This window comes from Coenobita brevimanus, chromosome 103, assembly GCF_032717465.1.
Source record: "Coenobita brevimanus isolate Jiangsu-jjx chromosome 103, ASM3271746v2, whole genome shotgun sequence".
Taxonomy (NCBI): Eukaryota; Metazoa; Arthropoda; class Malacostraca; order Decapoda; family Coenobitidae; genus Coenobita; species Coenobita brevimanus.
Genome location: NC_137056.1, coordinates 37,062,068 through 37,086,153, shown reverse-complemented (window position 1 = coordinate 37,086,153; position 24,086 = coordinate 37,062,068). Strand labels below are relative to the sequence as shown.

At 41.8% G+C, this 24,086-nt stretch overlaps 1 protein-coding gene across 1 annotated transcript in view; it reads left to right on the top strand.

Annotated features, from left to right (window-relative positions):
- The window catches only part of LOC145415677 (metalloreductase STEAP4-like), a 40,082-nt gene extending 25,505 nt beyond the window's left edge, over positions 1-14,577 (top strand). The window contains exons 2-10 of the mRNA XM_080284892.1: positions 1,495-1,671; positions 3,644-3,761; positions 5,842-6,047; positions 7,546-7,679; positions 7,784-7,911; positions 10,819-10,987; positions 12,970-13,175; positions 13,831-14,008; positions 14,516-14,577. Of these exons, the coding sequence (XP_080141018.1) occupies positions 1,495-1,671; positions 3,644-3,761; positions 5,842-6,047; positions 7,546-7,679; positions 7,784-7,911; positions 10,819-10,987; positions 12,970-13,175; positions 13,831-14,008; positions 14,516-14,577 (1,378 nt within the window). The remainder of the gene's footprint in view (positions 1-1,494; positions 1,672-3,643; positions 3,762-5,841; positions 6,048-7,545; positions 7,680-7,783; positions 7,912-10,818; positions 10,988-12,969; positions 13,176-13,830; positions 14,009-14,515) is intronic.
- The last annotated feature ends 9,509 nt before the right edge of the window (positions 14,578-24,086 follow it).

Sequence of the window (24,086 nt, the reverse complement as noted above, 5' to 3'; positions counted from 1 at the left end):
ATAGGCAGAATGAGAACTGTGCGTGTGCGCGTTCGTGAGAGCGCCAATCAGCCGTATTCAGCTGTCATGATGTAAATCTATGAATGCAGCATTCGTTACTCTCGGTGATAAGCAAGGTTTGGGTATACAAAGAAAGCTACCACAGTCCACATTAGAGAGAGAGAGAGAGAGAGCGCACACACACACACACACACACACACACACACACACACACACACACACACACACACACACACACACACAATTTGTAAAAGAAGCAATGCATATACGTAGTGATAGTATCGTATAATAATTCTGAAAATAATTCGTATGTGTGAAGTACGATGAATTAATCTGCTTAAGCTATTAATAAAGAAACAAAACTGATATACAACAGAGATTTATTATCAAAGGTGCTGGGAACGATTAGCACTGTTTATTTAATACATGCGATAGTCCACCACATCCTGGTCAAGAAGTAATGAAGGTTTGCGTTCATTCTTCATCTTGTGTAACTGACAGCAACGAAGGGAGAGCCTTTTCAACACTGTCTATCCCTTGAACTAAATAGCACCCTTCCTGTAAATCATGCACGACCCTACGAGAGGATAAAAGTTGTGGTCAACTTTGGTCTTTTTAAAGTGAGCAAAGTTATTTACTGGTGGAGGTGTGACCATCCACAGTAAGTGACACTTGACCAGCTCAGAGATACTGCAAGCACACAGTGAAAATCTAGGAAGACATTTTTAGTGTGTAGCTTACAATGTCTTCGCAGACCACGACTGTGATCTATCCAATGGGCTTAGGCACTCCAACCAGATGTGACCCATATGGGATTATATCCAAGGGTTGGTTGAATTTGTTGCTCACATGACGCCATTCGGGGAAGAGCATCTGGTCATTCTCACCTTAAATGTCTGGACTAAGTACCCTTGCTTTGGGTCCCTTTATTTTCCGGAGGGGGCAATAAACTACATGACAGAGTACTCGTAGCTTCTATGAGCATGAGGGAATGGACTTGTGGTTTAGACAAACCTCAAATGACACCAGTAACATCTATGGCAAATTATATCTCCTCTTTCTTTAACTTTATATGATTTTCGACATTTTCACAAGTATTCATCACAAAGGCATGTACCACACAGATCAGAATAACTTGACCTATGAATGTTAGTAACATTTCATACTTTCCCTACCCGTGTTGAAAATAAAGATAATTCGCACATAAACCCGCCCTCCTACAAAACTCCCAAGAAGTTATCTCCCATCCACGTATCTTACTCAGGGATCTGTTTTCACCTCACTGACCCACCTTCCTCCTTAACCATTCCTCCATGGACCTTTTCTTCTCAGGTGACCTTACTATGCATTACTTTTTTTCCTTTGTTGATTTTTTTTTTTCATTTGTAACATTATTAATTTCTTTCCCTGGTGACAGTACTACTTTCTTCTCTGGTAATTTTACTATTATTTAACGATTGTTCCTATTTCCTTTGCGGGTGATGGTGCGTACAGTGAGTTGGTGCGGAACAAGGAAGGTACGCGGCTGGTGACCCAAGACGAGGCAGCAAGTCGTGCTGGAGTGGTGGTGGTGGCGGTGGGTGCAGACCACTACACACGCCTCCCTCTCCCACTGCTCAGGCACAAGGTCGTGGTGGACGTCGCTAACCGTACATCACCTGCACATCCGAGGTGAGGGGCAGTGAGGGAGGTGGTGGTGGTGGTGGTGGTGATGATGATGATGATGATGATGATGATGATGATGATGATGATGATGATGATGATGATGATGATGATGATTTCCTTTTCTTTTGATGGAAATAAAGCAACTACTATTTTTTTTAAATCTTTTATTTCGCTATTTGTAAATGTAGTGAAAACGAAGGTAATGGTGACGGCGGTGGTAACTGCAACGGTGGTGACAGTGGTTTACACACTCTTAGTGTTATGCCACACAAAAAGTTTTCTATGAATGTTATTCTCAATAACAGGATTCAGGTCCCACGCCACTGGCAAGCTATTCCAAACGCGCTGCTCGTCTCTATCATAGAAAATACAGAATATCCTGAGTAAGCGATGAATGCGTCTGTCTTTGTCTATCTGTCTGTCTTCCTTTTCGGTGCATAAACAAATAAAAAAAAAAATATATATATATATAAAAAGCCGGACCGTGGAGTCAAAACGCGGCCCTTCCTTTTCTCGATCTACGCTCTCCCGCCTGAAGTATGCCTGACCGGCAAAAAGTGTGAGTAACTCTGTCCATGTAGATGAAGTATCTTCTTTTTGGGTAGCTCAGTCCATTTAAGGTAAGGTATTATCTTGGGGAATTGGACCACTCACACCCAGCGGCGCTCGTGTTTAGCCAGGGAAAGTACGACTATAGATAGACGGATAGATAGATAGGTAGACAGATGGATAGTTAGCGAGACAGACAGTTAGACAGATAGACAGTTTTATTTTATTTTATTTTATTTTTTTTTTTTGGGGGGGAGGGGCGTGAAACTTCTGCAGTTGTAAGTACGAATACAGGACAGAAAAGCTATGTACTGTACTGCATAAAATTTTTTCAAAGCCAGTCTCTCAAGTGTGGAAAAAGTTTATGTAAATGAACTGGAAGGTGAACGACGAATCGATATATCGAGAGGGATGCATATGGTAAGCGAATGTCAGAAAGAGAGGTATGAAAGTTGAGACAGTGAAGAATTAACAAACAGATTAATTAACATAATACATATTTTAAAAAGATGCACGTTACCAAGTTTGCACACTTTTACAACTTTACTCGTACATTCAACAGAGTGAAACCAAGAACTTCAGAGATGTTTTAGGAGACAGAATGCGTGACTGGCTAATTTCATCAGGTATTTTTTTTACAGCTTCTTATAACTGCCCCTCTTCTTCCTTCCGGATTCTGCCAACTCCACGTACGGCATGAAATGATGGAATTATGCTTTTGATGGTGGTGAGCATGCTATGTGATGCTAGATTTTGCATATTCTTGCTTGAGAAGACAGTTGCAAGCTTGCTTCGAGCTGTTCGAGTCTCAGCGAACAGCTTCAGATAACAGTATTGAATATTATCTCGAAAGCATTCACTTGACATACAGTATCTACCCTCTACTGCATGAGTGACTTTAACATCGCATACTGGCACTTCTTCTCTACTTTCTCCGTAGTTATATGCCAGACTTTGACGAGAACTAAGAATTCTATCATTTTTACTGATACATATTTCGACTCATCGTTCAGCGGTATATACTTTCAGTCGATCCTTCCTCTCCTTGTGCTGGAATGTGCGGTACTGCAGCGTGTTAGTGAGTCGCTTTAATCTCCGTCGTACTTTTTCTCTGTGTACCTTACTGTACTCTTGCTCTTGTTGTGTGTGTGTGTGTGTGTGTGTGTGTGTGTGTGTGTGTGTGTGTGTGTGTGTGTGTGTGTGTGTGTGTGTGTGTGTGTGTGTGTGTGTGTGTGTGTGTGTGTGTGTGTGTGTGTGTGTGTGTGTGTGTGTGTGTGTGTTTTCAGTTAGTCTGCATAATCTCTGTGGGCTCCTCTTCTTCCTACGTTTTACCGTGCTACTGTGGTATGGTGTGTCAGTGAGCATTTAAAATCACTACCGTGCATTCCAGTCCGTGTCTTACTATGTTACCCTGGTTTGCATCTGACAGTGAGGAGAGCATAGCGGAGGCGCTGCAGAGTCTGGTACCACAGGCGCAGGTGGTCAAGGCCTTCAACGTGCTCTCAGCCTACGCCCTCGAGAACAACGTACAGCAGGGAGCAAAACAGGTATCATCTTCTGCCGCGAAACAGGTCAGGGATTCACAGCCATGTAATTAATTCTTTTGATTTCATGACCTGCAGTTACGTTTCTGATACTACTAGACTCTTTGACTTAACTTGGGGGTAGCGATGGACGTTAATGAAGCCCGTATCTATCCTCTCCAGATCAAGAAGTCTCTCTCACGTTCAGTAAGACTGTCTGAAGTAGCATACATAAATAACTAAAGTCCTCACACTGAAGAGGTTAACACTTTCAAGCTGATGACTTATCTTTAATTTTATCTTGCTACCTTTACATGATTTTATTCAGTCTAGCCAGAAAAATCCGATTGTGAAGGGCTTAACAGAGACCGTTCCTAACACCGCCACTCCAAAAACTTTCCCGAAGTTAACAATATCGTTTGGAGGCTGCAAAATGAAAGCAATGAAAACTACGAGCGTAAAGGTGTAAGCAAGCCAGTAATTTTGTAACTGTCTGCATCCCACAATTGGACCAAGAAATGTCAGAATACTTTATCATCATCACATGCTTCAGAAAATATCGTAAAAAAGGAGACTTGTCCATACCGTCGCACTCTCAGTTTTAATAATACAGCCCTGAGCATATTGTTTTGGTTCCATGTTATCTTTACCTCTTCAGTCCCATGACATTCATTACTTCATTCTTGCTGCGTCCGAACAATATAATTCAGCTTAGGTAATTTTTCAAACTTGGGGGTTAGATACAGCTTTCAGTGACCCTTTCACTATAAAAAGGTCTCTTCTACGATTACGTAAAACCGTCTTGATGTAGAAAGAAAACAAACAGAATAGTCACTTGATTCAATGGGTCAAATCTTGTAGTTACATAATGATCCATGAGTTTTTTGCTTTAAGAAATGGGGGTTATACAATGAACACACCATTATTTGTTATAGGTATGTTTTTCCACTGAACTACTCTAGCTGTCCCATCAGAGTTTCATGCAAATTCTTTGGCCTTGCACCCCCCCCCCCTGTCATTTTGTTATTGATCAGTTACCACAAAGATACCAAGGTGGAGGACAGGCTGTCTGTATTGTCACCCATTACTCGCTGTTACTAATGCACTGGCGCTTCATGTTTATTTTGTCAATGAAAGACCACGTCACGAGAAGTGAGGAGTCTATGTGATATTCATATTTACGAGACAGTGAACTCGTACAATGGCAATTTTTTTTTCTCCCTATTTGTCAATGAAAGACCACTTCACGAGAAGTGAGGAGTCTATGTGATATTCATATTTACGCAACAGTGAACTTGTACAATTGCAATTTTTTTTTCCTCCCTATCGCTGGAAACTGGGAAAAAATGTTATGTGGATATTACAAGCGTTCAATAATGGGGGGCTAAAAGGCGTGGGAGTAGCAAACTGAAACCCTTCCCTTCTTTTTTACATCGGTGGAGGGATTTAGCGACCCCACCGCTCAGCACTTGTGTTGCCAACAGCTTTTTATCAGCGGCGATATCCAGTATTTCAATAGATAGCCAGCGTTCTTCTTCTTCGTCTCCTGCTTCTGGCGGATTCGTCGAAAAGTAGGTCTTTGGAGTCATAAAAGTACTACCATATGAGGTAATTTGACATGGGGAATCCAAATCTGCCGTCAGCTGACACCTGAGGTGGCGCCATCTAGCGACAACTTTAGTAAAGTTCTTAATTAAAGCCAACTGAGACACAGAAGTTGTCCCACACAAGGTTATTTGACGTGGAGAATCCAAATTTGTTGTCAACTGACACCTGTTCTTGTGCCCATAATGTGGGTAATGGATCTCTCTGTTAAAGCTAGATACTTTTTACAGCTAACTGTTTGAAACAAGAGCCTCGCCGCAGGTCCAAGAGCAATTCTAATCTTGTTTACTGTACCTCTCACGGGAAAGGAAAGGAAAGGACGTGATAACTTTCTGCTTCCTCTCTGCCCTGATTCATGTCTCAAGTGAGATATATTAAAATGTTCTATACGTGTCCCTGTGTGTTTGAGGGCAACTTTGCTAGAATGATATTTATTCTCTTCATTTTCCAGAGTTCTGAGCGTCCATTTCCAAACCTCGGTCTTCTCCCCTCCCCCCAGGTACCGGTAGCGTCGGATTATGCGGGTGCGCGGTGTCGTGTGCTGGAGATGGTGAAAAGGATGGGGTACATGCCTGTAGACCGTGGACGGCTGAAGGCTGCCAGGGAGATCGAGGCCATCCCGCTGCAGCTGATGCCTTCATGGCGGCGACCCCTCCTGCTGGTGGGAGGGCTATGGGTCGCACACTACCTCTTACTACTATTCAAGTCAGTGTTATTGTCAATTCTTCCTCTTCCTTATTCCTCAACATAGAGTCGCGTCTTCCTCTTTCTTATTCCTTTCACTTCTTCCTCTTCCTTATTCCTCAACACTGTCACTTCACCCTTTTTCTTAATCCTAAATATGGTGTCACTTCCTTCACTTTCATCTTTTTCAACACAGTGTCAATTCTTCTTTCTTATTCCTCAACAGTGTGTCACTTCGCCCTCCTTCTTATTCCCCAACATGGTGTCACTTCTTCCTCTTCTCTCTTATTCCTCAGCAGAGTGTCACCTCCTCTTTCTTATTTCATTATAATGTTACTTCTTCCTTCTCAAGTGAGCATTATACTTGTGTTACTTGTTCCTCTTTTTCCTCAAGTAAGCATTAAACTTGCAATGCTACTACTTCCTCGTTATTTTTCATCTCAGTACAGCATAATTTCTTACTCTCTTTAAAAACAATGTCACCTCTTCCCCTTTCTAGTTACGTTGTCCTTTTTTCCCTTTTTCATTACAGTGTCACATCTTCCTCTTTTTCGTAAATACGCAAGTTCTTTTTTTTATTAACTTCTTTATATGAAGTAGCATGCAACTGCTCTTTTTTACTTCGGACTTGCATACCTCTTCCAGTACCGATGAACAACAGCAGGTACCGCAATTCCGTTTTGGTTCAGTACAAATTCGAAGGAAATTAAACAATATATTGGCCATAACTACAAGTTTTTATGGCACTCTTTCACATTATGTTCACTATACCAAAATGTGTGCTCCCCGAGTGTACTAAAGGCCACTATAAGCGCCAGAAACATGAATTCCCCCCTTCTCTCTCTCTCTCTTTTTATTTTTTCGGGGGGAGGGTGGAGCAGCCTTAAACCTAGTGCGGCACACGAGAGGAGGAGACTGTTGTGGGATATAAACCTTCTTCTCTAATCTGTGATACACTGAGATTCGGGAGCCGTGCTATAGAGACCTCCCCATCTCATTCGAAACTGTGACGATGGCAGGAGTACAGCAGTAAGTCCGTGAGCCACGTTCACGGTAATCTGGTGTCATAAGTACTGAACTTCTGCAAACCTTAACCATTACGATCTAGACACAATAAAAATGTTACCTAAATAAATTCATTATGTGGTGTGAGAAAACTAAGAATCTTTCTTTGTTTATATATATCTTTTTACACCTGATCCAGTTGTCTGGATAAACTACAAAAATATTCTCATGAAGTGGAAACTGTTTTTCCTCCCCAATGTTTTCCTACGTAATTGATCAGTCAGATTCTTATTTTGCATTTTTACTTTTTTGGGGACAACTAAACACTGCCTGTTCTCTCAAAATTCCGCCGTGCTGTAATTTCCCATGAGAAGTGTTGCATGGGTTCATTAAAATAATTATAAAAACAGGACTGAAGTGTTCTGCCGGACCGTAAGATATTTTCACAGATATTGAAAGTATTCAGGTCACTTTATGACTACTGGATATATTTTTCACTTTCTCTGCTTCTCAGGTACCAAGTGTGTGAGAGCATATCATCTGGTAAGAATTGGTCAGGTAATTCCCTCAAGCACCTGGCACTCCTCAACATTAACAGAGCCAGTGCCATCACCGCTCTCTGGACCCTCACACTCTGCTACCTCCCAGGTCTGTCACTACCCATCTCGTGGCTGGCTTTGTTTTAAAAGATTCAGACATATTTCTGATGACTACTGGTTATTCTCGCTACTGGCCTCTCTTGCATTCTGCAGGAGTTGGTGCGGCTTACCTGCAGCTGGCGTGGGGCACCAAATACAGACGCTTCCCGGGCTGGCTGGACGCCTGGCTCAAGATGCGCAAACAGCTGGGTCTCCTCATGCTGTGGCTGGCAGCTGTCCACGTAAGGCACCGCTCTTTTGCTAGATGTCACATAATTTACCTCTAAGTGTAATCGTTTGCTCACTTTGCAACATTGTTTCTCACCTTCATTATGCTGAGATCAGTAATGACCAACTACAAGCGTTGGATTTTAGTGACACTTCAAAAATAGCACTGCCAACTTCACAGCTCTATCCATTGCTGATCAGGCTGATGAATGTCTGCCTGGGTAATGTGACCGAGCTAGTGTGTGCATGCTTCCAGTGACACTAGTTGTGAACTCAAATGTGCAGTTTGGTGTGACGCAAATGTGAGTCAGATGAGACCTCTGGTGGCAATACATCTCTCAGACGTCAAGCTCAAGCTGCCGAACAGACCTTGCCCATCCGTTCCCTATCAGACGTCGAGCTTACAGATGTGAACCTGGTGATGGACGTAAACGTGCATACTGTACACAGCTGCCGACAACAGAGTGAGAATGATCAAACAAGCACTGACTATGACCTGGGTATAAGTACACAACACTGTGGGTAAAGGAATCTCTCCCTTACCGCTGCATTTGGATCTCCTCTTTTTTTTCTCTCTCTTTTGTAGAATGTAGTTTGAACAGTACATTACCAAGTTTAATTTATCTGTACCTACATTAGAATATTGCTTTCTAATGTGCCGTGTATATTATACTGAGTAAATTGTGCTAAATGAAGAGTTTACTTTGTTTCATAATGAAGTATCCCGGCCTAGAGTTGGCACCGATGTGAGGCGGTAAGGCTGAGAGTTTGCGGCCAGGTGACGCATGATTTCTTGCATACCCCCACTCTGTAGTTTCTGACTTGAAGGCCTGTGTGTGTGTGTGTGTGTGTGTGTGTGTGTGTGTGTGTGTGTGTGTGTGTGTGTGTGTGTGTGTGTGTGTGTGTGTGTGTGTGTGTGTGTGTGTGTGTGTGTGTGGTTAGAGAAATCGTCTGTTGTCTGTAAATAGGCGAGTTCTATCCCAGGGTGAAGCAGAGAACGGTTTGATTAATTTAATTTCGTTAAAACATACTTTACTGACCCTCCGCGACATTCACTGCCATGCCAAAAAATTATCCCCGCTAATACCAATGCACCAGCCCTGAATGAGATACTCCTAGCATGCATTCAATATGGACGGTGAGTACTTGTGCCGAAATGGTGACATGTGAAGGCCAGTGGCACGTATGAGAACAGGTGGGGTCTTATGTTTATAACCAGTGACGGAGACAAAACGATGTGCGTGTTTAGGGGGGGGGGGGACGAGTTACCCTCATAACACGCACAGCTACTTAAAAAGGATAACTCACGCGACACCCGGCAAAAGTCTTGTTATCAGCGAGTGGGGAGACCTGCACCTATAATGCAGGCCGGGCTTTACACTGGCCCGGTCAGTGGGATGTCGGCTGAGTTAAAAATGGTAAGGGGGAAAGACAGGGCCTGGGGACTGCCCAGCACACACGCCCTGTCTTCTATCGTGTGTGTGTGTGGGGGGGGGGAGACCGTTCCGGAAGTCACTTCATAGGCTCGTGTCTGCTGCTTCGCGGTCTCTGAATATTCATACACATGTTCTCTTCTGCAGACTTCCGGTGCTGTATAATGCAGTGCCCGGCAGGTCTGGACGATTAATGTGGTTATGATGCAGAGCCTTTCATTTATCCAAATATTAAGCGAATATCTGGACGCTGCTCATTTGGGAGAGCAGAGAGGTCATAACGGTTCATTATGGCTGCCTGTATCACAAGATGTAGGCTACATCCTTTACAATACTACTTGTTGGGTCATTACAAAAATATATATATATATATATATATATATATATATATATATATATATATATATATATATATATATATTTGCTGGAGTTCAAACACCTAAAGAGCTGTGGCGAAGATTGCACCACAGATGAAAATGGCCTCTTGTACTTTTGAATGTCTCATGGGCTGAAGTATACATTTCAGATGGAGAGAATTTTAAACATTTACCTTAACAAAATGTATGTAAATAAATTATGAATAATTAAAAAAAAAAAAAAAAAATCTTTCCAGGGATGCGTCACACTATCCCTAAACATCTAACTTCGATTTTCATGGATTTTCACTCGTCAGAGCAAAACTGTCTGATGATGCTGTACCAAAATTAAAATTCTAAGTTCGTTCTAATGATGAGGACACAATCTGGGAATTTTTGAGCAAACTTTTGCTTTACGTCCTTTGATTATACAGTTCATATTGTATATCACTGTTTTGTCTCATGTAGTATTATACAATAAATGAAACAACGATGATCTGCAAATATATCAGGTGTAAGCTTATTCCCCCCCCCTCCTCTCTCTCTCTCTCTCTCTCTCTCTCTCTCTCTCTCTCTCTCTCTCTCTCTCTCTCTCTCTCTCACGTAATAGTAGTTACTGTTGTTACCCCAGGTTCACCTGAATATGAACCCAACAGACCGCAGGCTGAAACTATCCCCCCCTCCCCTTCCTGTGGTCCACCATCCTCCTGTCAGGGGATAGGGAGAGAGTTGAGCGTTTGCATAACCAGGCGGCGAAGGCGTTCCGTTATGTCAGTGTCACCGAATAAAGACGTCCCTCATCATCACCTCCCTTCACCATCTACTTCATATATCATCATCATTAGCCTATAACATTCCACTGCAGAACATAGTCCTCCCCCAAACGTTTCCACTTATCCCGGTCTTGTGCTATTTCTTCCTGTTCCAGAACCCTAAGATCTCTAACGAAGCTTGTTCATCGCTTGCTCTTTGTTTTTTGTCTGGGTCCCTGTACCTCCTGGTGCATTAAAAAAAAAAAAAAAAAAATATATATATATATATATATATATATATATATATATATATATATATATATATATATATATATATATATATATACACACTCACCAGTGTTGGTTCTCGTGCTTCTCAGACATGTTTGGGTGTGGCAGTATGGTCAGGACGGTACGACGCATTGGTGTGGGAGACACCCACACTTATCTCAGCCGAGGTTAAGATCAACGACACCTCCTACGTCACCATGGACATACCCGTTCACAACAACATGATGAGTGTCCAGGGTGAACTATTCCTCACATTCGGTAAGACAATACTTCAAGATCTATGGGCTGTTACATTCACTTACATAAAAAAAATAATGATAATAAAAATGTTTCATGCGTGCATTGCTCAGCCTTTTTCATGTGATAATTGTTAACAACGCCGCTGTTTCCCGCTGGATCCCAGTCAAGTGCCTTTACCCTAAGGTCCCTTTGTACCTCAGTCCACACTTTCCTTGGTCTGTCCACTCGGGTACTCCTACCATGTTAAGGTGTGTAGATTGCAGAGTTCCACCCAAACTCCTCTCACAAATACTCAGTTCACCTCAGCCTACCCATTCGCATCACCTAGCATTCTTATCACACAAACGGCCTCGTAATTCCAAACATCATATCAGCCTACCCATACGCATCATCTAACACTCTCATCACACAAACGGTCTCGTACTTCCAAACATCATACTTTGACCGTCAGTGCTACACAACATAATCCATCTCAACATTCTTTCAAATGCCAACGCTCTCATCTAGGGATATAATCATCACTTACTACCTATGTGGACTGCATTCCGCCTACTGCTTATTTGCATGGATAAGCACTGTCCTACCACCATGCACGTAACAGTAACAATGGCTTCCCTCTTTGACGAAGTGGCAGAATGGAACGCAATATTTCTACCTTTTTTTTTTTTTTTTTTAGCATGATCTCACGTTTCTCATCATGTAAGATGGAAACTGCAAAATCCAGTATGGGTGTCGCCACGTGTCCTAGGCTCCTACAATCGGTCATAAAATCCTTTAGTCGAAAACATACGTTTAGCACCATCTGTGTACTTTTTCTGCATCACACCCACACGACCAAGCACGATATACACGTTACTGTTGCAAATGAACAAAGAAAACGATGTCATAGAGAATATACAATATCAAGCTGTAACTAATATATAAAAAGTACGCTGACATCACTCCTAAATTGTTCATAAAGATATATTAACCACTTCACTTATTATCAAGTGTTCAATTAATTGGTGAAAGACTGTAAGATACGAATTACTTGTGCAATGGACGAGGAGCAGGAGATTTGGGGGCCCGGGGGGCTAGGTTCGTTGCGGGGCCCCCCTCCGGGAGGGAGGCCCCGCAAAGAACCTAGCCCCCCACATTCCCAAAACTTATCTAATATATCAGCTGGAATTGTCGGATGACAAATATATATATATATATATATATATATATATATATATATATATATATATATATATATATATATATATATATATATATATATATATATATATATATATATATATATATATATATATATATATAAAAGCTTATAAATTTTTAAGGCTTTTGGAGACCCCCCTCAATTGGGGGCCCGGGGTGCAGTTTCAAATAGCCCCCCCGCCCCCCCTCAGGTACGCCACTGATGCGGAGATTTGGACAAGCTTACGTGTGGCAGCATTACACACTGTAGTAGTATATATTCATCCAGTGATTAACCAGATTTACACATAAATGGTGGTTCCGGTTGCATGTCTACAACCTTACATCAGAGGTGGAACTATCAAGTAACTCGCTCTCCGTTTAAGGAGTCACCTGATGTCTCGTGAGATATATTCCCACGATTCTCACTGTCGGTGTAAAATATCATAGGTTTTTAGATGTATTTTACGCAGTCGCCCTCTTCCAAGCAATCTCTTACCTCCTAAGCCACAGGATACAATGACACTGTACCTTGGATATCCTTTCTACACCGATTCATATATTAAAGAAACGATTATTTTGCTACGAATTTCCCCATCCTCATTTGACTGCCACAGCTGGGATAAGTTGATGATTAGGCTATTTAACATATATAAGACAATATGTGTTAAATTTAGAGACTTGGATCCATTCAGCAGACAAAACTGGATGTACGAAGTTAATGGTGAATAAATAAATCGGTACATAATTATCGAACTACTGAATGTCAAATAATTCGTGAGTGGCTTACCGGTTTATGAGTGAGTGTGTGTGTGCTGCAGGTACGTTGTCAATGTTCATCACGTGTCTGCTGGGGGTGTCGTCGCTGCCGTCAGTGGGCGCCACGCTATCCTGGCGGGAGTTCACCTTCATACAAAGCAAGCTGGGGTGGCTGGCCCTCATCACTGCCACCCTGCATGATGGGGTCCTGGGATGGGGGTTCTCTGCAGAGGACTACTACATCTGCTCGCTTCCAGCAGGTGCACAGGTAGGTTTTGACTCCTTGCCACACCGACTCCTCTCTGTCAAATAGATAACTTATGAAGGTCCGGGCGGAGAAAGTCATTAAACCATTTTAAACATCTAGGTTAAATATGGCAGATGACTATACTGCTTGATAACATTATTGTAACTCTGGTAAACACGTGTGTATGTAAGACAGTGAAGTATACAGTACTTACTGAGGTATCGGTACACAATCATACGGCTTGTATTATTCCCTTCACTTCGAGAAACTACTCCTCAATGGAATAAAACTGTCTTTAGCGTTTGCCTGAATAAAGTACAAAATACCTCGGGGTGAGGGTTTTTTCAACTGAATAGCCCATACAATTATCTTCCTGCTTGAAAACTGCGTCACTTGAGGCCGAATTTCTTTGGCTAATGAAGATTTTTAGCACCTTTTTCTTAAAAACATATTCTACATATGACACTTTGATATTGCCTTCTACGTCATTTATGGAAAGTATATTAATTTAACAATTATATAACATACAAAAGCTAAGTAAATAACTATGGAAGTGTTAGAGGGGAAAATTGGGTCTTGGTAAAAATTGACGTCTGCCTTAATGATACTCGTGTTGTCAAGAGGTATTTATCTAGTTGTACTTCTTTTCTTCTTCACCTCCCTGTGCCCCACCCAGTACGCTTTGCTGTTCCCTTTGGTGACCATCGCGCTGAAGCTGCCTCTGTTGCTGCCCTGCGTGGACGGACCGCTGCAGAAGATCAGGCGAGGACACGACAGGAACAAGAGCAAAAGGATCACTGTACACCCCACCGAGGCCACCAACCCACTCGACATGACCAGGAGGAAGCGAGAGGGTGCGTGGTGAGAGATAACATAAAGGAGGGGGGGGATAAGAGTGAGGTGTTCGGTGGTAAGTGGTGGAAGACGATTTAAAGTTGAGAGGACTTAAAGCTGCACCATACTGCTACTGACTGTAACCATTTTCTGTTCCACGTGTGCGACTTGTACAGGTGTATTTAGCTTATCCTTCTACATTAACATTTATACCACTGTCTTCTGTTTCACCTTAGCCTTGCATACTCGTAAGTTTTATCCTCCTCCTAACATACACAATACCATTGCCTGCCACCATCTTCGGCTTCTCCTAACAGCCTACACCATAATACTGTCTACTGTCTGTATCTTCTGTTTCACCCCATGTATTTTGTACCTGTGTAACCATCCTCCAAGTCCCCTTATGTTTTCGGATTAGTAGTAAGCAATAAATCGGGAATGAAGAATGAACTGCGAGGTTATAATGCTAGATGGATCATGGCTGGAAAAAAAAAAAAAGAGGTAATAATTCTTTCTTATGCTTCCAGAACGTGCTCTGTGGCACGTACGGACCCTGGACACAGCTCGGCCCCACATCATCATGGCCTGATGCAACAACACGCACTCCACCCAACCACGGTCAATGATTCACAAACGTATTTACCACTGACTCTACCTCGTAACTCCGATTTGTTTTCGCAGGATGTACAGTGTGGTATCTTCCTTATGTCACTAATTCTTCCTGAAAAAAAAAAAAAAAAAAAAGTTAGTCACGACATGGACTATATATCCCAGATGTTTGTGAATCCAAATCAAGACAACCCTGAAGAAGCCTCCCTGGCCAGACCAAGTGACCATGAGATGATTCTTACTTCTTGGGATTATATTAGATGTAATGTGGTTTTTGTTGGCATGTGGAGAACAATGTAACGTGGGCTGTACTGTTTTGTACCATTAATGCGCTAATTCTGAAGAACACCTGTGATGCTTTCATTAGCGTTGATGGCTGTGGTCGGCCGGACACACCGGGGAAGCACAACGAAACAACTATTAGCGTGTGTACAGCATCTGTTCTTATTACCGATGACAATACAGGGGTCAGTAATATATATATAAATATATATATATATATATATATATATATATATATATATATATATATATCAGAGCCGAATTTAAGATCCGTTCGTTTCGAGATGCTTGAGACTGTCCAACAGTTAACTGAGGAAATAATATGCCTACGGTGATTCATGCGGACCAAAGCGCTGCACTGTCTTTAAATCCTTTCAGTACCATGAATTGCATATTTTGTTCTTGCTACTATAGTCAGTTTGTTTTCATCTGACAAAGATCCATAACACTTTTCAGCTCAGTTGATGGTTAACTCTAGTCAGATTGGAAGGTAAATTTTACTGGCAAACAAGGAGACTCATTCCGACCTCATGGCGAAAGCTCATTGAGTTTCATGTAACCTACATTTAACATTCAGCTTATAGGAGTGGCGCAGTTTCCTCAGATGGAAACAAACTGACTATATATGGCATAATTATTCAGCTTTTAAGAGACGAGGGGTAGATGTAGCCCTCACTAACATCTTCACTCCGAGGTACATTCTTAGATGAATATAGGCGTCTGGTGTTATCAAAATGAAAATCAATGAGGCACCATGCTGAAGGAGTTGAGTTGTTCCGCCAACCTAAAACACAGCCTTTATTAAAGTACAAACGTTAGATCCGCTGGACATTGTTCATTTCGTGTTCATACTCCCTGTTCACCAGTACAGCTGTTCTTGAATGTTTCACATAAACGTGGTGGCATAATATTACTACACACGAGTGACGTTATTATAGTCAGTGGTGCAAATTAATGTAATCTATGAGTTTTACGAAACCTGAGATGAGCATGATCCTAAAAGCTTAATTCTAAAATATGTAATACTGACAAGAAACACTGTCTGCGTGCTGAAGAGCTTTCTTAGCCATATTCAAAGTATCATTTTGAGTAGTAGGACACAGTCTCATGATTCTACGTAATCTAACATCAAAGTGACAGAATAACCCTACCCAACAGTGTTACTCAGAAGCCCATACCACAGAAGGACGAGTTTCTCTGTAGCGAAGGAAATGGTCACTCTGCAGAACTGAGGGCCCGATCACAGACTTCTCTGAGCTTAAGAAGAGTACAAGATAGCCTCTTTATACTTCTGTCTTCACTCATATAGCCACCAAACACTTCACAATGAAACAAGGTGAATACTAAAGTGAAAATTATTGAAAGACAAAGTTACTCATATTAATTATATGCTAAGGAGACTTGTTCAGACTATCCAAGATCCTTTCTGAATATGGAGCCAGGGAACTGACTGGAATACTGTAGTCACTTCAGAGGCACTTTGGATGAGGTCCCTGAGAAGGTAAAAATTTAGATGCACTTATAATAATGGAGATCCACCTGAGCCCTCGAGGAACAACGTGAGTAACCAAAGGCATACATCTGGAACTTGCTCACTCATATAGTTGGACAGCATCTTTAATCACCGACATCACCATCCATGATGCCAAAGATAGTCATGACGTGTGTAAAATTATAATAATAATAATAATAATAACGCTTTGTTTGTACAAAACCCGCACTCAGTAAGTTATACTCATCCACAGAACCGAGAAAAGGAATCAACTGCGAGACGAAACCTTGTCTAAAGTATAAACTCATCAAACTTCCTCAGCGTGCGTACCGCTGGTCCGTCCATCCAATGATCACTTGTAACGCATCGCAAGACACCATTACCTAACAATTTTGGGGAGTTTAAGTATTTCTTATTGTTTGCTAAACTGTCATATAAATATTAACTTATACTGTTATTCTCCACATGCAAAGGTAATGCTCTAAATTTTAATAATTCATGTTCACCATAAATTACCAAGGCGTGTCGTCAACGTTACTCAGTTCTATGAGTTCACCGTGTAGTAATATTTACTGTGATACTAGAAATAAATTTTATTGTTTCTAATTACATTCTCTCTCCCCAAGGTGCAGAACATATACAGGAAACCAACTATGTTAAGCATGAAGGTTTTATGCTTTAACAACTTGTAAAAAAAAAAAGATGCATAGTCTTTGTTCACTGCTTACAGTACATAGCTGGACGGCACTATAGGGTATTGTTATGCTGTTATAGCAAGAAATCACTTGAAATTCTGGCGCGCTGATTCCGGTCTGTGAGTGGATGTGACGTCACAGCCGCGCCCCCAGCTTCAGCGACTGGCGAGGCTGCTGACGTAGTAGTTCCAACCGAGGTGCAAGTGTGGCTGACCCAACCGCATTTTTTGTTGTATTTCAGCACTTTGAAGCATGGATGCAGGGCAACCTGGGAAGGTGGTGAGTACTCTTGATGTGATAGAGGTTACTGAACAAAATGCACATCTTAGACGTTGGTTTATATTGCCACTATTGTAAGCAAGTGTACGGTGTTTATTCCCGCGCGCTGTCTTGCGTCAGCAGAATCCAGGATTGCGTCAACACACCGGTCGATGACGGCAACCGGGCTAGGGAGTAATGCTAACACTAAACCGGGGTCACAAAGTTTCATCCACGATCAAATCTGGTTTTAACCCCTACAGTCCGGTGACGCCTTCCTCATTTTACTTTTGTGTTGTCCAGGCAATTTCATCCAGCTATGGAGAGACTGTGAACTGGAAGGGTTAGATACAGCACTCATTAACACCTTCACAACTAAAGGTTTGTCTTAAATTGAATAAAATCGTCTGAAAGGGGTTATATAAACAGTTAATTACTTGGGCATTCTTTACATTCATGACAAGTGTTCTATTAATACAAGGTGTCAATGCCAGTATTAGCTTTCCTGAACTGAACTTGAGCGATATTTCTCCCTATTTTTTGCTGTGCGAGTCTAAGCAACTGAATTTACATGCTAATTCTATGAAAATAATACAATTAGCAATATAACAACAAATTTGGTACTACAGACCACGATGTCTAGTACTTCTAAGTTATACATTCTGTGCTCCACATTACAGTATATGAACACTTGGTAAATACATAATACATAATAACAATAATAAATAAATAACAAGTAATAAAATGTGATCCTGGGATGCCAAAAGCTGCACAGCTAGCTATATCAAAAAATACATTCCCTATCGTAGTGCCAAGAAGATTATATGGTCAGTTACGTTCAGCCTACAATAAACCGTAAAAAACACACTACCAAGTAAAACAGAGGTTGTCTAAGCTAGTATAATCTAATGACATAGGAAGTGTCAGCGGGAACAGACACTAAAGTAAGGTCTGCCTAACACCACTTCCCTATTATGCTCGTGCCCTTTACGTCGCCGAGGTCAGCATTTAAACTTTACCGCGTCTCATGGTCTAGTAAGGGACGCACTGATAACCTTGATAGATCCATATTTCGAGTACTGAAAATGAATCTGAAAATGAAGTACTGCCTCTCTCTCTCTCTCTCTCTCTCTTCTTAACAGTTTACCTTTTCCTTTGCGAGTAATTTTAGTATTTCGCCTTACTCTTCTCTTGCAAGTTATTTATGTATTTTTGATATAGAAACACACTCGACAAATAAAGCACCAAACAACGCCGACGTACCACATACAAAATTAATCTGAATGACATCGTACTATAAAGCACGCTCAACTGAGTGGGGCTCGAACCCGCCCCGCCACTGAAGGTCTAAAAGCAGTGTGGCCGTCATGTATTTATGTCATCAGGTCGGGGTGTGTGGTTCTGAAAAGAAAAAATGTAAAAACTATATGACGGACACATCTTTTAGATTTGCAGTGGCGAGGTGGGTTCGAGTCCCACACAGATGAGTATATTTTAAGGTCCAATGTTATTCACCCTGTCGTTAATGCATATACAAACTAATCTTGTAAGAGTGTACCTGACAGACGCTAACAAGAATAAGGCTAATTTTCAATACTTCAATCACATATTTTCTTTCAATCACTAGGCAATTTTATTCAGCTGGAGAAAGACGTGTAGTGGTAACTGGGTCACTGAAGGATATTACGTAACTCGAGAAGTCCCTCCCAAGCTTGATAAAAATCTTTAGAGATGGCACCCTTAAACACAAAAATAAATATAAATAGATAAATAAAACAAATAAAATGAAGGAATTAACATCTCAAGTGAGATTTAATAAGTTTTTGTTATATGACATTTACATAAAAACTGGCACTCATTATCACACGTAACACGCTGCCTTTGACGAGATTTTGAGATTAGGACTGATAAGAGCTTTGTTATCAGCGTGGCCATAATCGGAAGTGTTAATGTAATGAAGACAGATGTATACAAAGCTTATGCACATACCATTAACCACTCCACTCCTATGTGTTATTTTTTCTGTTAATATCACCAAACGATTTAATTCAGTTTTAGAGAAACATTTCGAATTACAGGAGGTAGATGGATCCTTCAAAAAAATAAGCTTCTCTCCTTACTTAATCATACTCGACATAAATGGCGCTGGATTGAATGAGCTAAACCTGAGATCGCAAAGGATACAGCAAACCTCATTGTTTTTACATCATTAATAAGACATTTGGCATATAATTTAATGTCTGTTGACTGCGTCATGTACAGTCGGCGTCAAAAGTAATGTCGCCTCTCCTCCCTCCCTCTCTCTCCACGAACTTTGAAAATCAGTGTGGTGGACCTGCAGCAAACGACTCTTATGAAACTAATCTGAAGCCAAATGAAGTCATCAGCGTCACTTGCTGCGGATTCACTGCACTGATTTTTAAGGGCATGGAGAGAAACGTAGACGCGACAGGACTTCTGACGCCGACCATACAATGGAATGCAGTCTGTTTCCTATCTTCACAGGTGTTATGCAATTGACTCATAAATTAGGGACCTGCCCAGACCATCGTGTACTCAGTTTTAATAATACGGCCGATAAATGCACTTATATGTATCTCTTAACAATCACAGGACAACCACGTGCACTACAGAAACGTGCACCCCTTCAATCCGGCGACGCATTTTCTCATTTCATTCTTGCCATTTCAGTCTCCAGACGGTTTTATTCAACTCATTAGAGGATTTTGGAATTGGAGATGTTAGATACAGCCTGCAATATTATTCCTCTCACTACTACAGGTCCTTCCAATGTTGAATAAAATTGTCTGTAGGTAGAAAATATAAACTGAATGTCATCGTAGTGAAGGGTTAACTCTTCAGTACGATGACACTTTTTATATATTCGCAGACCCGTCCAAGAGTTCTATTTAAACTGAGAGAAAAAAAAAAAGGACTCTCGAGGCTACATGTATCTTTCATTAACCCCTTCACTGTCAGGTGTCTCCCCTTTACTCCCCCCCCCCCTCTCTCTCTCGTTTTACCCAGCTCCCACTAGACAATTTAATTCAAGTCTCGAATGACCTCTAGTGGAGAAGAGGTTAATGAAGGCTATGTCTGACCTCCAGTTTTATCCTCAGCGGAGTGCAATCATCTGATGATGATAATGATGATGATAACCTGCAGGCAGCAAGGATAACGTAAGTCACGTCACTGTATTCACGGCGTTCATGGAAAAAAAAAAAAACACTACACGATTGATGACCAAATAAGACTACTGATAACGCAACTGATTACGAAATATCGCTACTGAAGTGTGTGTGTGTGTGTGTGTGTGTGTGTGTGTGTGTGTGTGTGTGTGTGTGTATACATATATATATATATATATATATATATATATATATATATATATATATATATATATATATGATTTGGATAGATCAAAACATTCAGGCTCCTATGACTCGTTCTCGGATTAATAAAATCGTCTGCATTCGCTAGAGCTGTCCGATGCATGAGAGAGTAAATGGTGATAGTATCAACACTCAGACTCCTATGTGATCACCCGCCGATGTAATGACATCGTCCGGTGCTGGCTGGAATATAAAACCAAAGTTATCGAGACCACGTGAGTGTTTCCTGGGGTTATTTTAAAGCGATTAGTGACAGAAAATTTTATTTAATATCAGGAGATTGTCCTTTTTCTTAACATGACGTCTTGTCCTGTTATATTCCTGCTTTTCCCAGGCTATTTTATCTATTCCATGACACGTGCTTTAGTGAAGGGTTAAAATAAGTCTACCTCCAGTCGAAAGGCCCCCACAAAACTGAGTTAAATTGTCTGGAGCGCGTAAAATATTTAGATGCCATCGTTGAGAAGAGGTTAAGCACTGGAAGCTACCAATTGGTGTGTGTGTGTGTGTGTGTGTGTGTGTGTGTGAGAGAGAGAAAGAGAGAGAGAGAGAGAGAGAGAGAGAGAGAAGGTGAAGGAAAGTGGATGGAACAGCTGAAGATAAAAATTCGCCTAAAACTGTACTTCACCACTCCTGTTCTCCTGGTTCTCACTTACCTCTGCTGGCTGACACTCCTAAGCTGAGAGAGGCGTGGCAGACTTCCCCGACAACAGATGATTCTCCTTGCTAGGTTGCGTCAGAGAGAAAAGTGATCGGACATGACCTAAATGTGATAAAGATGCAGTGAATTAGTATGCGAACTTTTAATTCCGGCTGTATAGGTGTCGCGAAGTGTGTGTGTGTGTGTGTGTGTGTGTGTGTGTGTGTGTGTGTGTGTGTGTGTGTGTGTGTGTGTGTGTGTGTGTGTGTGTGTGTGTGTGTGTGTGTGTGTGTGTGTGTGTGTGCGGGAGGGGGGTTAGTTACTGATCACGGATACAAACATGCCTGAAGGTTCTTTTCGTTGTGGGTATCCCTCACAGGATGCGGTGTCAAGCAACATACTGATGGAAACTGGATTTAAAAGGACGACAAAGGGAGAATGAATATAATGCAGAAAATAATGGTATAGATTTGTCATTAGAAATTTTGGTCCATTATCTCGTGGGTTTAAGGACCTCACAATTGCATATCGGACGTTTATTTGCTCTTGTATTTTTGTTTTAAGTAAATGATATCGGTGTTAAAAAGCATATAAAGAGCATAATTGTACAAGTCAATAAAGCTGAAATATGCTAAATAAATCGCTAAAAAAAAAAAAAAGAAAGTGGCAGAAGAATACAGTCCCAGGTTTATGTTACCTCGAGTGGCATGACTAAAAACTAAACTGGTCAGGCAGTGCTACTGAGCTTCCTACACCGCTGAGCCTATGGCCTTACAGTATTTGAATTCCACTAATATGGTGACACACATTTAACACTGTCATTAACTTGAGATCGCCCCATACTGTATTCCATGGGTGCATTATGGTAAGGGAGGCATCCACCATCCACTCTCTCATGGTAATGTTGCCTTCAGGTGACTCTACACTGACAAACATGCCAGACTGTTACCTTCAACCCTTGAAACCATTTACAACGCTGGGTGGTAACCATATAACCAAATGACGCCTGGTGGTCTAGTAGGTTTTAAGGAGCTCCAACCGTATGGGGCCCGCAAGGGTTTCCATCTAAGGGCTGGTCGAAGTGTCGATCACAAAAAGCCACTCAGGGGTGAGCGAGGCTGTTCACAGTCTCCTTCAATGTTGTGAATGAATAGCCTAACCCCGGGCCCCTACGCTCCTGATGGGGCAAAACAGGATTGGATGATGAATGGACGAATGGTGTTTCCTTGTCAAGTTGTGCCGTTAGCTAAGTTCCGAGCGGTTAGACAAGGTAAGGTTAGGTGAGGTTAGGTTAAGTAAAGGTACACTAGGCAGTTCAGTGTGGGCTAAGTTAAAGTAAGTTAGGTTTCGTTTGGTCCGGTTAGGTGAGGCAGTTATGGTTGGTTTAGAGTGCTATAAATAAAACTGACGTAACTGTCCCAGGTAGAGAAAACTTAGTGAGTGGTGCTAATATGGCTTACATTTTAAAGTAACGTTACCATCAACGTGCTTATCATGAACATAATAAAAAAAAAACCCTCTATAAATGAAATCCAAATGTGGAAAAATATTACAAAAGATAAGAGGAATGAAAACACCAGTGGGATGTTACTCATGCTAAGGACGTGTCAGGTGATCCTTCCCATCCCCTCCCCTCACTTTCCACCCGTCCACCCCACCGCACCCCACTTGCATCAGCAACCCTCCATCCCACCCCACCCTACTTGCATCAACATCCCTCCACCCCATCCCACCCCACTTGCATCAACATCCCTCCACCCCACCCCACCCCACTTGCATCAACAACCCTCCACCCCAAACCACTTGCATCAACACCCCTCCACTCCATCCCACCCCACGTGCATCAACACCCCTCCACCCCACCCCACCCCACTTACATCAACATCTCCTCCACCCCACCCCACTTGCATCAACAACCACCCCACTTACATCAACATCCCCTCCACCCCACCCCACTTGCATCAAAACCCCTCCAACCTACCCATTTGCATCAACACCTCCACTCCACACCACTTGCATCAACACCCCTTTACCCCACTTCACTTGTATCAGCAGCCCTCCACCCCACCCCACTCGCATCCACACCCCTCCACTCCACCCACTCGCACCCCCAACCCTCCACCCCACCCCACTCAAATCCCACCCCACTTGCACGCCCTAGCCTCCTCCCCACTCCACCACTACATCCCGCTTGCATCCCAGCACCTCCACCCCCCCCCACTCGCTCCTCCACCACATCCTGCTCGCATCCACACCCCTCCACCCCACCCCATCCCGCCACAGCGTTCCATCATTACATACGCAGCTTGAGTAAGAGGAGCCACATCTAAAATTAAAATACACAGGTGGCTTAGTCATCACCCCTTCAGGTACAGACAGAGAAAAAAACAGAAGATGCAAAACCACTGATCCATCACCAAGGGTAGTTTGTGGAGTGGAGGTTAAGAAGAGTAAGTATAAACCCACAAAGAATACATTTTTTCCCCACCCATTCAAGGATAAAACAAGTATATATATATATATATATATATATATATATATATATATATATATATATATATATATATATATATATAAAAAGCTTACCTAAATTAACCACTTTGTCATATACTGCATAATGGCAAATTTGTTTCTGCTTAATCAGTTAACTATTTCTTTTCTACGTTGTGCACAAACATACCCGGATATTAGAAGCGTGTCGGATATGAAAAGATGACAGTGCAAAAGCCA